The sequence below is a fragment of the Typopeltis vanoorti genome, chromosome 18 (genome assembly GCF_054136105.1).
Source record: "Typopeltis vanoorti isolate ZY-2024b chromosome 18, IOZ_Tvanoo_1.0, whole genome shotgun sequence".
NCBI lineage: Eukaryota > Metazoa > Arthropoda > Arachnida > Uropygi > Thelyphonidae > Typopeltis > Typopeltis vanoorti.
In genome coordinates this window covers 25,291,028-25,307,157 of record NC_143566.1, presented here as the reverse complement: position 1 = coordinate 25,307,157, position 16,130 = coordinate 25,291,028, and the positions used below count along the sequence as shown (strand labels likewise).

Genomic DNA, 16,130 nt, shown 5'->3' with positions numbered 1-16,130 from the left:
CGATCTTCTTCGACTACCTTCAAATCCTATCCAGAGTTTCGCTGACGACACTCTCTGACTCATATGACAACCCTTGCAGTGTTCAAGCTTCGTCTACTATCAGTGTCCAAACAGGCTGATGAGGTGAAGACAACCTACCTACTCACCTTCGTTCCTTCCAAAACTCTCTCTTTTTTTTTATCGCCAAAGATGTTAGTTCTTCTCTCTTTACCTTTAATAACTCATCTCAACAGTGAAGATAAGGTCTCTTTTCTGGGACTGACACCGCATCTCTAGCTTCATTCTCAGCTTCTAAAAATGTTGCATCCTTTTTCGCCCAAGATGCTACCTTTCATAAATCCTATTACTTCTTAATAAATCTCGAATCTGCCTAACCTTGGAATACTGCACTCACATTCGGGGTGTGAGCCTAAAACCTCTCTAAAATTCCTCTCTACCAAGCCACTGTCTCACAGATAATCCGTTCCCGCGGTGTGTTTTCTTTTATCGGGAACCAACATGCTTCCCATTTCTCTTAAACTTATGGGATAGACGGACGGTATAAAAGCAATCTCTCTTCTTATTATTCTTTTATTTATTTATTTATTTTTGATTTCAGCGTCTTTCCGCGCGAATCCAAAAAAAAAAAAAAAAAGTCAGAAAGCTTGACGTCACTACGCGGACAGTAGCAGCAGCGCTATCTAGTTCCACCACAGTGAGTAGTAAATACTGCGGTCGATCACATGAAGGCAGCACAGCAGTTCAAAATGGTGAGTTACAGATGCAAGTGCAAAGCAGAGTGGTGAATGGATTCCTTACTGCAGAAGATGCGAGACAGAGGGAAATTCGTACTAGTACAAAAAAGCGTGTATGGAGAAGATATCATTAACAAATATAGTTACACGCTGGGTCAGACACTTTTAGAATGGGAAAACCGTGTCCCGGGACAAAGGTTGTGGATATTTTTGGAGAAAAGTACCAAAGTCAATTCAGAAAGTATGCGGATTTCACAATATATATATATATATATGAATATTATTATTAACTCGGGGTTGGGATATGTTCATTTTTAATATAAACTGACTATAAACCCGAGAATTATAACAAATTGAGATTTATTTGAAAACGCAACATGTTTCGTCGAGATGGACTTCATCAGGCGTTAAGAACATAGAAAGATATTAAAAGACACTGAAATAAACATTGAGACACTTTAAAGCTATACAATTATAAAGTTATGATATTCGACTGTAAATTACAGTTATTATGAACTTGTGCTATAGTCCGTGTTAAAGTTCTATTGTTGTACACTTGTGCGTGTGTGGAACCACGCGATCTCCAGTATCTGATAGTAGAGCTGAAAGAGTCAGGAAAATTATAGCTGAGATTATTGTTCATATGAAGCGGGTCCAAGGTGATTTCTTTTGACTCCACAATGCGGCATTTTCTACCTCATCATGGCAAATGTGTAGGTTTGAAGTTGTTGTCCAATTTACTTCATGTTGGCGGCTTTCGTTGTTCGTGTTTATTGAAAACAGGACATGGCCTGATAGGGCAGTAGCTCTGGTTCTCTTGTAAGCAATGTCTCTCTGGTGTTCCTCGAGACGTAGGAGGATAGATTTCTCCGTTTTGACCATAGTAAGTTTTTCCGCACTCACATGTGACCTTGTATACACCTGGAAATTGTAGAAGGTTGTTTATAGTTTCTGAAACTTGATCTTATTTTTGGAAGAGTCGAGAAGCACGTTTATTCATTTATATATATATATATATATAAATGAATCTGTGGTCGGCCCACCAGAAACATGAATGACGACATCATTCTCTACGACAACACTCGACCACAGCAATTTGCGACAAAGAATGCAGCGGCAACATGTGGCTAAACTGTTCTTCTCCATCCCACCCCCACAGCTCTAGAATTCTTTGACTGCTTTTTTTTGGCCCATAGGATGCACTCAAAGGACGCTATTCCGCGGATGACGAGGAGCTGAAACAAACTGTTCGTGAAGCCGACGTCGGAGTCAAGATTTTTATAGGATCGTAATACAGCGTCACACTTCATCATAGAGTGATGAAGATTTTGTTGAAAAATGAGAGAATGCTAGCGAAAAATGGAGGACTCATCCATGTAAAAGACATTGTTAAATAAATTATATTTTCCGAAGAGAGAGAGAGAGAGAAATGAAGCACTTGTTACTGTACGAAAGTACCGCTTTCGTACAATAACAAGAGAAACAGCTGCCGAACAACCTTTTAGTTTTGAATTGCTAACTGATCGAACCTGTTCCTCCCATTCATCTTTTATTCCGCCTACCTTAGTTCTGTGGAACAAACAGTTCAACCTCCAGGCCTTCAGAAGAATATCAACAGGGTTTTGTGACCCTTACTTGCACAGAACACTGATTTGCAAGAGGCTTTGCAGCCTTTCGTGTGTGAAGTATAAAATTTACTTACACAATATTTGAAAGGAATAGCGTATGAACAATAAATCTCACAAAATTTAATTAGAGATTCACATTATAAAAATATTTTTAAAAAATTATTTTTATAATTTGAATTCCACTCACGAAAAGTTGTAAGCCTATATCGTACATTAGTACGGTTCACGGGATAAAGAGTAAATAAGCACAACTTTGCGTGCTTTTTTTTTTTTTTTAATCTCTTCCCAAATGCGAATTCCACCCATGAAGGTTACATTTAAAGTACTTTAGTACTGTGGGATGGCTAAGGGGTATATAGTTAGAAAATATTCTGAATTCTGCATGTCTTTAGTCGTAAATTGCCTACAGATTAGGAAAAAGTGATCAAGTCATCCATCTCACTAAATTTTGTTCTTTTTAGGTTCCTAAACAGTTTCCTGATAAGCGAGAATGGAAGTATTGGTGTCTCTGGGGACGAATCGCACAAACCTTTCCCATTACTTGTCTGGGACTTCGTACATGGCAAGCTCATTTTTCACCTGTCCATCCCGCACAACGAATTTCGTGCGGAAATGTGTGCCATCACGGATGACGCTCGCTTTCTTGGGTGCGTAGCTAAGGTGAGTTAAAAATACGTATTATGCATTAAGAAAATTATGCCACTCGTTGGATATGTTCAGCTAATCACTACTTATATTCTGACTAGCAAGCATTAAACAGTTGCACTAACCCATAAATAATCAAAGGCAAACTCCATTTTTCTCGCCTGACAAACAGTATTTTCTATATCTTTAGAAATATAAATGTTTACTTACTTCCGACAGTTTACTCCTTAATTTCTACTTGCATGTAACGCCCACGGCATAATCGATGTTTTCATTTACCACAAACAACGTTTTCAAACCTAGTAAACAACATTCAATTTATGTGTTTCTTCACCTGCTATGTTTTCGTTTGGTCACTAATTAAACAACTTACGTGGGAAAAAAAAAAAATGCTAAGTGGTATACACGAAATGATAGCTTGGGCTAAATTTTGCAAGGGCTAGTGGGGCTGATAGAAAAGCATACATTGCATCTTTGGATTCCTCTTATTTTGAGTATAAGAATTTAGTTTTAAATTATAGGTATATTTTAGAATTGCTAATTTTTATCGACAAAGTAAGTTTATAAAAGATCTACGTCGTTACTTGTTGCTATGGTAATCACTGAATTACTCTCGTCCACTGTTTTTATTCGTACATTCATATATGCTAACTTCCGTTAGTGCTTGTGACATTGTGCTGTGATGTTTTACAGGAAGAAGAATGGTTGCGTTTAATAATAGAAAATATACGTCGGTGTAAACTTGTATTAGTTTGTTACTGTACATTTGGTCAGGTTGCTAGGTTAGAAGATACGTGCGAAGTGACAGATAGAGATATTCAGTAATAATGATGGACCCTGAAAGGTTATTTTAAAATAACGATATTAATACCAATATCAGACCTGGAGAGTGAAGGTAGTGGATCGTTCACTCAAATATTTTTAGTTATTGTATGATAACTAAAAATATAGACATATTAGAAGGTTTATCTTTTGTTATTGAAAACGAAAATAACGGAAAATTTATTTAAAACGATAATAACGAAAAAATATTTTTTCCCGTATTTAAACCAAAATTTTCATTATATAATAATAATAATAATAATAAACTACCTATCTATATTTTTGAAATTACAATACAAATTACAAACTGAAATATTATCACTGAAAATTTGTAGTAAATTAGATTAACAAAACAAGAAGCGTTACAAAAAATACGTATTTCCCAGTCCACCCTTTCTAAGATCTCTCGCCAAATATTCATCAATCTTCCCCTCACTTAAAACTGAAGTTGGATGGGTAGCATGGTAGCATATGAGGCGGACTAATCTCTCTTACGTATATACGACTAGAAACACATGGAGTGAGTTATGGATAAGTTCCAATTTTGTAACTGCTGCTTTTAAAAAGCACAGCCGATGGCCATTTACTCCCACTACCTACATTCATAAAAACGAACTTAACAAACCTTCATGTAACATAAAATTAATTTTTTTATGTCAGTTTAGGTTCAGAATAAGCGGACACGGCATGACAGATGAATTAAAATATTTTTACATCATGCATTTTATTAACTAATCTTTTATTTAAGTTTTAAGAATATAATCACGTAAAATGTCTATATCAAGTTAAGTTTTGTGAAAATAAATTATTTTACTACTGTATACTACTATTACTGTTGTATTAAAAGCTTTTGTGAAAATGTTTTATTATTATTACTGTATTAAAATTATTTTTTATAGTTTTTATTCCTAAAATATTTTATTGACATTTCTTTTTCGTAAACGCATTCATCTCACAGAAGCAAACAGGCCAGAGAATTAGTCCCGCATTCAGTACCGTAATTCCGATCATTTCCTTTCAAAATATAACAATTCATTAATGCTAACCCCCTCACAGAGATGTTTTTTTTTGTGTGTGTGTGTATGGGGAGGGGGATGCTACAACTCTGTCTCATTTTAAAGTGCTTCGTTAGGTCCAACACTGAGCTCAATGGTGTCAAGCCCACCTTTAGCGATTTTTCAATTCTGTAGTTGCCATTGTATCAACAAACTGTCGACTATGGTACCCATATTAATATTCTAACTTTCCAGAAAAACACAGAAAATTTAAAGTAATAAAAAATATATTTCATCGAAAGCAACAAACAGTACCTGAAAGACACCAAATTCCGGTTACTTAATCACTACAATCACACACCACTTGCGAATGGAAAAAAAGAGGGGGTGCAGCGTCCTTTAGTCTTGTTTCTTCTGATTCCAAATTTAGATAAATGACTCCATAGATAAATTTCAGAACAAATTTCTCACTTAAGTTATCCCCCCCCCCTTTTTTTTTTCATGACTGTTGTGAAAATAATAACATCACTGGCTAAGACGCTCACGACATAATCGAATATGACACATGCTACTTCCTGTTCACCGACACTTCGATCTTACGTCAAACATATAAACACATAAGCCACCTATTGTTTACGCCAAGTTACGCGAAGAAAAAAAAAATAGCATTTTTATTTGAAATCTCCGATTCAGCAGCAAAATTCTTTCGTAATGCATTCTAAAAACGTTCTAAGGCATTAAACATAGGCTGACCATACGTACCGTTTTGAAAGGGACAGTACCGGTTTTTTTTTTTTTTTATTTTTCGGTCATCCCGCCATTTTAATAAAAATGTCAAATTTGTCCTATAAAAACTATAAATATATTTTAATATTGGTCAATCATAAAGTATTATTCATAACTTATAATCGTATATCAATATCATGGATATCAGTAATTTGTATAACCATGGAGTCGTATTGTTCGATACTAAATATCGACATCTGCAGTGATTTATTCAGAGAAAATAAAAAATCCATGTTGGCAACGCTTGCTCGTCTCAGACGCGGCGTCTGTTCTGCTGTAGCGTTAGTTTTTGTTTTGCCCGTATGCCAACCGGTGGCTTTGTTATTCAATGTTGGCGGTTTAAATTTCATATTTTTAAAAGTTTTAAGCCTTATTTTTTAAAGCTGTAAGTCTATCCTTGCAATGTTAAAGAGGCGAAACTGCAGTTTTAATGATGATCTCCAGAAAGAATTCAAATTTATTAAACTGGACAAGCTGCGCAGTGAAGTGGTATGCCAACATTGTAACGTCCAATTTTCCTTGCTCATGGAGGCAGAAGCGACATCAACCAACATCTACGTAGCCAGAAACATAAGGATGCTGAAAAGAGTGGCTTCAGTTAAAAACATCAGCTCGTTTATGGTGAGACGTGGTAGTGAGAGCGATAAAATTGCAACAAGTGAAGCTCTTCTTGCTTATCATACTTTGCGTCACGGCCAAAGTTTTCGCGAAAATCACTGCTTGTCGACATTGATCAATAAAATTTATGAACCAAAATTTTCTTCAGCACGTACCAAATCAGAAGCAATAATTACCAACGTTTTATCACCATACACAGGACCGGAAGACGACGTACATTCAGAATTATATGTACCATTCGTTGTTTGTTTAAACTCTTATCTCATATTTTTTGACATCTTTTAGGCGCCTTTTCTTCTTTGGCGCCTGTGTATATTGCACACGCCACCAGTCTGGCCTGACCATACATATTGGCTGAAGTAATAGAGGAGTTGAATGAAACAAAAAGCATTATAGTCAGTTTAGATGCATCAAACAAACAAAAACAGATATCAAACTTTTTCCAATCGTTGTGCGTACTTTTTAGCAAATTGCGGTGTTCAAGACAAAATTATAGACTTTAATTCCTCACCTGGTGAAACATCCGACCTACAGTGTGCTATTTTGAAGGAAGTAAGTGACAAATTTGTCTTACAAATCTACACACAAAGTGTTGCTTTGTGTGTAGATCACACGAACACCAATTTTGGTGGTTGCAAAAGACTTGGCAAAAATAATGTGTGGCAAAAACTTGAAACGGAACTGAAGAGACAGATTATAGGTATTGGTTGTGGGGCACACATTATACACAATTGTCTCCAGTGTGCTGTCGAGTGTTTCCCAATTGATATTGAATGTTTTGCAGCGAGAGTATACAAATACTTCAATATATACACAGAGTTGAAGAACTGAAAACTCTTTGTGACTTTGCAGGAAATAATTACGCCAAAATTGTTAACGCACGGAAATACAAGTTTTTTGTCCTTGGGTTCATCAATTGACAGAATTTTAAACATCTCTGATGGGCTTTGTTCTTATTTTCTTTCTCAAGAAAAATGCCCTGTTATGTTGCGAAAATTGTTTGTAATCCCTGTTTGAAATTGTGGTCTCGTTTGCAAGAGATGAAGTGTCTACGTTCCAAACATACATTAGCTTAATTGAAAAATATAATATTTAGCTACAGAAGTAGCCATGAACATTGAAAATCTTAAACAATTTAGAGTCCAGAAAAAGTGAAGTGTTTTTAACTACTGATGTCAAAAAACAACTGAAAATGTTAGTAGATTCAAGAGAAATTAAGAAGGCTAAGTTTCTTGAGGGAGTTGAGAATTTCTATGAAACCAGCTTAGAATATGTCAACAAGTGGAAGTGCAGTTTAGGAAACACTGAGAAGTTAAAGTGGGTGCTATAAGGAAGACACCTGAATGGAAAGAAATACAGGACAGCCTGAAAGAGGAACTCATCACACGCACAAACACAGAAGAAACTTGTGTATTCGCTCGGTGGACCCTCATAAAATCTATAAGTGTGAGGCTGTTAGATACATGGAATAAAGAAAACATTCCTGTATCTGATAGATGGGTACAGATTTTTTGTGAAATGAGCGAAAAACGCCTAGACTTTCAAGACTTTTGTAATGTCGTAGAGTTTATTCTTTTTCTTCCAGGAAGTAGAGCACCTGTTCAGAGAATATTTTCCGTTATGAGCAGTATGTGGTCAAAGGAGAAATCTAGATTAAGTGTTGAGACAATGAGGGCTATGTTAATTTGTAAGACAAAATTGCGTCATAGAGTATGAGAAGCTTTATGATGAGGTGTTGAAAGACCGCAATTTGCTGCGTGAGATCACTTCATCGGAGAAATATTCATGGTACGATCGTGGTGAAATACAGTCCCCCCCCCTCTACGTATGCCTAAATTTTTGTATGGGTTCTGTCACTGAAGATTAATGGTAAACTCAATATGTTTATGTAATAAAACTTTTTTATCGTTTTACTTTTTTCATTGATACAGAATATTACATAGACCCCGTCCCGTTCTTGTCTCAAGAAAATATGGTCAGACTATTAAGCACACACAAAAAGAGAGAGAGAGAGAATATTATTAATTCCTTTCTTTAAAACTTAAGGCAAAAATAGCTGTAAACATAAGCAAGATAAGGTAAAAGTAATTCTCACGTCTACAAATCTTGACTAATCATATGAGTCTCTGTGTGTGTGTGGGGGGGGGAGTTGGCAAGAGTCGTGATACAGGACTCCAATTACATAATTGGATGGAAGTTTACGCAAAGGGAAGAGAAACTGTTACCTAATTTTAGAAGCATATCACTCGGGATCAGCAACTAATTTTCGCAAGTAAAAAAAATACAAATTTTGAGACATTTTGAACTCGTATTCAAAGTACAAAAGTCACTTGCTTCAACCAAATTTCCAGTCTGATCTAAAATTATTTTTTTTAATCCGTCCGTTCGTCCATCCATCTGTTCATTGGACATCAGCAGATGCTGTATGGTCACTGAGATGCTTAGTGATGTGCCACACTAGTCCTCGCCATGTGGTCCTGTTGTATGCTTTTCTGGAGGCTTCAACTCTCTCTCTCTCTCTCTCTGAAGATGTCATCACACACACACACACGAACACACGCACACATCCATCCATCCATCTAATTGGTCTACCTCTTCTTCTTTTTCCAGGCCCTTTACCTTCTATTACTGTTTTGAGACGTCATCCTTCCATCCTTTCAACGTGTGCAAAGTATTTAACTTTCTTTTGTCACTGTCATTAAGGAGCCTTAAAGCTCTACTGCTTCTTTCTAGCACCCATCCATTTGTCTACCTTTCAGTATATGAATATCTTCAACAACCTCTGTAACATAACATCTCAAAGACAACTATCCTTTTCTAATCAGACTTCTTTGAACTTAAAGAAGTCTGACATCTCTCACAAGTCTTGCATCCATAAGTAGCCGTTGAAAAAACAGCTACATCTAAAATCCTCGACTTTTGTTCCTGTGGAGATAGATTCAGAACAACAATTGAGGAGGTCAGCAAAATTCGAGTACCTGGGATCCAGGTACCTCAGATTACTGATCAATCTACCACCTATCGGAATTCCTGTCTTGAGCTCATCCATATGCCACACACATGATGTCCTCAGCATAGTTACTAAACAAGTGAGGAGCAAGTAGGCATCCTTGCCTAACTCCCTTTCCAACTGGAAACAAATCAGTTAATCAAATAAATGTTCTTACTGTGGTTTCTTGCTCATTGTACACGTTAGCTATAAACCTGAAATCCGAAAGAATAAAAATCCATACTTCAAATTACTAAACTTTAGAATCAAAAGGCTTCAATTTGACATAAGTAAGATATAAAAAAGGAGGATATTATGGATCCATCCATATTTTATAGCCAAATATAGAATGAAATTTAAGTTTAGTAATTTACAAGAGAGCTCACGAGAATATAAACTTCGGCATCGGAGTTGCCTTGGTTTACACTACTCAAAAGACAAACACTGCCGAGGAGCCAGTAATTCATTTATCTTTTATTAGTGCTTATATTAAGTATCAGGAACTTGATGTCTGTTTTGAACTGTTAATTCTCATCAGAGACGAGGTAGAACCTAAGAGTGAAAAAATCTTATCTCTAACGGTGCGAGTTCTACTGCCACTTTTTGGATGCGAGATTAAAACTGAGTTTCAACCCCAAAAAGATCGACTAATTCTGAACTAGCCACAGAAATGGAAAGAAAAATTTCTTCTAGTCTAGGAATAGAATTCAACTTATAACCGGGTATTCTTTGGGCTATCGAGTGCTATGGAAGCAAATGTCAAATGCACAGAGCTATGAGCCCTCTCTAATTCTAGTAAATTGCAATTTCTGTTTATAAATTATATACTTCACTAAGTATAAAATATTGCTGTAATATTAATTATTTCGTAAATATCTGATTTTAAAAGTCTCAAATAATTGAGAAATTTTCTGAAACCTTCATGTCTCTTCTAATTTAAAACAATATCAAATATAGCAAACCTTATTTAGCGATGGAACCATCCAGTTTTCAACTAAAAAAACTAAATTAGATCTAATATATTTTTTAAAATGTATATTAGTCATATCTAATATACACTGCTTGGAAATAAGTCAATGTACACACTCGTGAGCAAGGTGTCATGTAACGAGTCACGTGTTTGTAGCCAGTATAAATTGGAGGAATATAATGCTCACAAGTCAGTTGCACTGGCTTGTGAGCATGAACGTCACTACACTTGACTGCACTCCACAAAGCCGTGACCTCAACCCTATTGAACATCTGTGGGATGAACTGGACCATTGGGTGAGATCAAGGGACATCCGCCCCACCACAGTCCAAAACCTCATAGTACACCAACATAGTAAAGTGGGTGCCATAGCTGTTTTCTCCTCACATTATGGTGTCTGTTGAATTCTTTCCAAGCAGTGTAAATTACTTATTAAATCCGAAAGATAATGTCCACATAAACTTAATATCTTTTACACACAGATTTTATTGATAAAGTAGATGGCTAATATATTTTTTCCTCTTTAGGAACTGAATGATGACTCTGCAACATACGTGGTAGTATATGATCTTCTTAGTGGGTCTATTTTCAGCAAATGGAAGCCAGGAACTAATATTACAGGCATTGGAATTTCATCTCAGGGATGTTGCATATTGGCTGCGGTGGAAAGTACTCTTATATTTGTATGGGATTTAGTAGCAGGTGATCCGAGGTAAAAAAAAACAATGTTATTTACATATTTCGTTTTATAACTTAATAGCTACAGCTTATCTTCATGCTCATACTTTTAGTGCACGATAGTCAGTGGGGACATTATGGTTCATTCTTGTGGTTATTGTATTTACTAAAAACAAATCCATTATCGTATTTTACTCTCTTATACGGAGTACAGTGAGGCCGTTTTAGCTCTGAATAGCTTATTCTCTGCCGATAGCAAATCAGATATTTGATGGTACTAAGACTATCATTAATTTCAGCAGCATCCAGTGAAGAGACGCCAAACAAGTGCTGCCATCTCATGGTCTCTAATAATATTATTGTTTGAAATAGTGCAGGTTGTACAGTCGATTTTCTTGAGTTAATACGAGAAAAATCGCTTGCTCGTGACAAAAATCGACTAAATCGGGAACCGATCGAAGAAAGGCTTAGAAAAACTTCCTTTACTTAGCGACTAGAACTGAATTTAAGTCTTTCTTCGATTGGGCTAGTACTGTGGATGCAAACGCTATTTCCACTGAGCTACACAGGCCTTACCGTATTTATTACGTACTCAATTTTTACTTACCAATAATTCGTTTTCTTCCAAATTAGAAGAAAATGTTTGTCAATTTGGAGTATTTGATGCAAATAACTATTAGGGATTACTTTCCATATTAAAAGGGAACCCTGTTATAGTTAACTAGAGAGATTAGGTGCTACTATACATGCGATTATCAGTTACACCATTATGTAATAATATTCTCGCATTCGGCTACTATACAACATAATGAAATTAACGAAGTGGTGGTGAAGTATTGAAAGTTTGAGTGACCTATTAGACTTACGCATAATAAAAGCATACTTAGAAGTGCTGCAGAAGAAAAATGTATAAATAAATAAATAAATAAGCTAACACCTTTTATTCCCTTATAGGGAGTAGGCGAGGCCTTGATACCCTATCTAGCTTTTGGAGACTGAGTGGGCAGTTCAATCTCCACCGATAGCCAATCAGAGATAGCTGGCCCATATCTGTCACTAATTATAGCAGCCACCGATGAAGAGGCTGGCAAACAAGTGCTGCCATCTCTTGGTACCTAACCCTAACAAGATATGTTACTGTCTGCAATAATATGGGTACTACGGTCGATTTTCTTGAGTTTACGGGATAAAAAAATCCGCTTGCCCATGCCAGAGATCGACTAATTCTGGAAACGGCGAAGAAAGAGTTCCTCCAGTCGACGACCAGACTTGAACTTAAGTCTGACTTCAAGCAAACAAGCCGCAAGCGCCACTCCCACTGAGCTACACAGGCCTCGAAGAAAAATCTGCTTTTTGTCAATTATCATACTGTGAAAAAAAAAAAAAAAAAAGGAAGTCTGTTTGCTGTCACGGAATTTAACTATTATTTAATCAAAAGTGATCAAAGTATTTAATTACTGGAAAAACATTTCACAGTGAGGATTTTTTTAATGTGAATCTTACCTTGAAAGAATGCATAACTTATACCGTTTTAGTATTCTCGGTGGATTAAGAGTTAAATAATCAGGAACGCTACTCTGGAGACCAAATATGGAACTTTTTTCCAAGTCATTTGGGGCCGCCACTAAGTTGGTCTCACTCTGGGCGATGCAAATTATCTCACATTCAGAATACCGTTGGATTCAAGCCCACAGTTTATAGACTTTAGAGAGGAGATATCTCTCTTTGGCAAGCATATGAAAACTGACCCTGCCTCGAAATATATATATATATATATATATATATATATATATATATATATATATATATATATTAGGATAACCAAGCAATTTTATATGCTTGGTTATTTTAGCTCCTAATCCCAAGTATGCAAACAATTAAGTTTGCGCCTGAAACAAAGTTCAAGTCTAAAGATGGTACAACACCAGGGCAGCTCATTGTAAAGGTGGTTAAAGCTTTGATCACTATTCTTAGTATTTTCCCATAATGTAAAGCACATCTCACTAGAAGATGTATACTGCAATGCATTATGGGTGGGGTCACTACCCAGACCGGTTTCGACCTTTTTTGAGGTCTCCTCAGTGAGTAGCTAGACCCTAAATACCAAGGTTTTAGTAATACAAAGCCTTATCAACTTTACCTATATAAGTTGCAACAAGGTGTATTAAGTTTTAATAAAAATCTCTGGAGGAGATATTGATGGGAATAAATTTTTAACTTGGGTATATTGTATATTAGGATATATAGATTGTATATAAAGCTTTGATCACTAAGAATAGTGATCAAAGCTTTAACCACCTTTACAATGAGCTGCCCTGGTGTTGTACCATCTTTAGACTTGAACTTTGTTTCAGGCGCAAACTTAATTGTTTGCATACTTGGGATTAGGAGCTAAAATAACCAAGCATATAAAATTGCTTGGTTATCCTAATATACAATATACCCAAGTTAAAAATTTATTCCCATATATATATATATATATATATATAATCAGGGGCTAATATTCCAGGTGTGTGGTGCTTATCCACCGAATAGCAATATCACTAATATATTCTTGCATTTATTCCCATTACAAACTTCCCTAATTGTTTCCAGACTTCGCGTGATTCCTCGAAGTAAACGCAGTGCTTCGTGAAGAGGACACACTTTTCGATGCATAAACATTGCATCACATTTGCGTTAATCGGCTGGGTGTGCGTTCAAAACACACCTTTGAGCCCTTTGAAAAGATGTACAGATGGCACAGCTGTCAAATTCTTAGTAGTTTTAAACCACTCAGAAGGCAAAGCAGGGTGAGCTCAGACAATAGCACCCAGAGGCTGTGATGTCAACCAATCCAATTGAACATTGTCATTTGTCATGAGTTGCTGTTTTTGTTTTCTGAGTTTCATCTATTTTGTGTGCGTGAAGTGTGAACTGACGTAGTAGGCAAGCTTTTATAGATTATTATTATTATGCGACACCTCCAGGGAGTTCAAAGACTCATCGAGGGAGAGTGTGCCAACAGCATCGAACGATTGGTCCCCATTCCAACTACTAACCGCGCTCAAACTTGCCAACTTTTTGCGTGAGCCATTTTTTAATATATAATTTTCGATAAATTTATAACTGTTTTGCCCATATTTACAATGGGTAACAGTATTTTAGTCGAAGGAGGTAAGCTTCTTCCTCCTCTTCCGAATTTTACACCTTTGAGGAATTCAAATATACAGACCAAAAATATCATTCTCCTTCATTATCGTTTTCCAATATACAGTATCTCAAAACCAACAAATCCCCCCCCCGCACTGCGCACATTTGGTTACAATTAGTTGATACTTTAAAGTATCCAAAGTTATCCTACAATTAATTGCATTGGACCAATTAAGATGAGCACTGATGTGCTATATACTCTTAAAACTTTTATACGAGTACATAAATAAAAATGCAATCATAATACGGTCAAACTGACGTGAATTTTGTGGCACGCGTTGCATAAGTTACGACAGCACACCCAGTTGAAATGGGCACGTGACGTCACTGATATATATATATATATATATATATATACAGGGTGTCCCTGAATTCATGGCCCAAACGTGAGGGGATGGTAGTACACGCCGAAACCACCAATAATCGTCATAATTGATAGCATTTCAGTTGTTTAAAGTATCTATTACCTACCAGTTCATGTATAATCACCAAAAACGTTTACTTTTGTCTTACAGACAAATTCTTAGGGGACATTCTGCTCCTATAGATAAGATCCAAATGAGCAAAGATGGATTCCGTTGTCTTAGCTACGATTCTACTGGTAGGGATCGCAGTTTTCGACTTTGGGATATTGAATCAGGTAATCGTGATCTTTGTAAGCTGTGCTGGTTATGCGAACAATTGGTTAACATGGCTAGAAAGCCAATTAAAATATTATGTGTAATAACAATTTTAAGCAACAAATTTTATTTTATTTTTTGCTATTCCTGATGAAACGTATTTTTAGTATTGGTTTTGTGATTTTTAGGTGACTGCTTGGGCATTTTTACTCCTGACAAAGAAGTCACTGCTTGCATTCTGACTCCTGATGGTAAAACAGTAGTTGCCGCACTTAGCAATAGGGATGATATTGTAAGCATGGTATTATTTCAAGAAGCTGTGATAGACAACGAGGCAAAAAGAGATGATACATATGGAGATCCTGAGTTAGCAGGAAAAGTCTTTGACGTAGCCGAAAATCTTCAATGAGAATATTACATACATATTCTGTAGATCGATGAAAAGTCATCTTATGTTATAATAAGAAGCGTTCCACATATCATCATAATAATAAGGCATCAAGAAGTCTTCAGAATGTTTCAGTAACATTTGCCAACCAAATTTAGTACTGTGCATAATTTAAATAAGTAACACACACGTAATAATAATAATAATAATAATAATAAAAACTTTTGCAGATTATACAAAGATAGTTTTAGATAAATTTGTACGGATGTCTCTGTGATACCTAAATTACAAGAAATTTTTATCGCTAGGAAACTTTTCTAGATAGTGTTAATAGCCGTATATTAAAGTAACATTAGTGACTTTTGAGTAAGCAGTCACGAAGTTTCGCAGGTTATAGAAAGGAAACACAAATAAAGAGCGAGAAAAGTCAGGATGAAAGGAAGAGTGCTTGCCAAACCATTTTCTGGGTTGCAGATGAAATTTGTCGTTTTGATGGTAAAAGATTCTTACCTATTCAAAATCCGTTTACTGTCATTGATGCAATATCTTCTGAACGACCAATAAAGGCCACAAGTTTACTGACTTTTCCTTCCCTCCTCTTTTAATGCTCTTTACCATAATACCAGATGATTCTAATTTGCTGCAAACGTGCAGTTCAATTTGCATGGCCTTGCAGTCAATAATCTGTCCCATGTAATTATTTTTGTAATAAAAAAAAACTTAAAATATAATTAGTATGATTTTATTTATAAAAATAACTTTACTTTTTCTTATTTAAAATTATCACAGGCTACTTTGTGTGATGGTAGAAGAGCATTGGATGGAATTATATCAAAACAGTATCTCTACGGGTATTACTTTTACAATAAATGAGACACCGTATACTGCGTTTTTCATTTACTTTGAAACACGACATTGCTGTTATTAGCAATGAAACATAAATAAAAATTTACACTTCACTTCCTAAGTTTACTTTCTCAAAAGGAGGAAACAACAACAGAGTAGAAATCACCCTGTGAAAAATGGAGAAAATTATTTGGCATCCATTAACAGGTCCAGCAACAA

At 35.8% G+C, this 16,130-nt stretch overlaps 1 protein-coding gene across 2 annotated transcripts; it reads left to right on the top strand.

Annotated features, from left to right (window-relative positions):
* Window positions 1-1,397: 1,397 nt before the first annotated feature.
* LOC150096552 (uncharacterized) lies at window positions 1,398-15,740 on the top strand. 2 transcript variants are annotated; one of them, XM_090408540.1, is made up of 5 exons: window positions 1,398-1,447; window positions 2,824-3,022; window positions 10,715-10,899; window positions 14,573-14,697; window positions 14,866-15,740. In XM_090408540.1, exons 1-5 carry the CDS (start codon window positions 1,437-1,439, stop codon window positions 15,084-15,086), a joined length of 741 nt encoding a protein of 246 aa, XP_090264666.1. In that variant the 5' UTR covers window positions 1,398-1,436; the 3' UTR covers window positions 15,087-15,740. The 2 variants fall into 2 exon arrangements, with proteins under 2 accessions (XP_090264666.1, XP_090264667.1); XM_090408541.1 differs by lacking the exon at window positions 1,398-1,447 and adding an exon at window positions 2,630-2,713.
* Window positions 15,741-16,130: the final 390 nt, after the last annotated feature.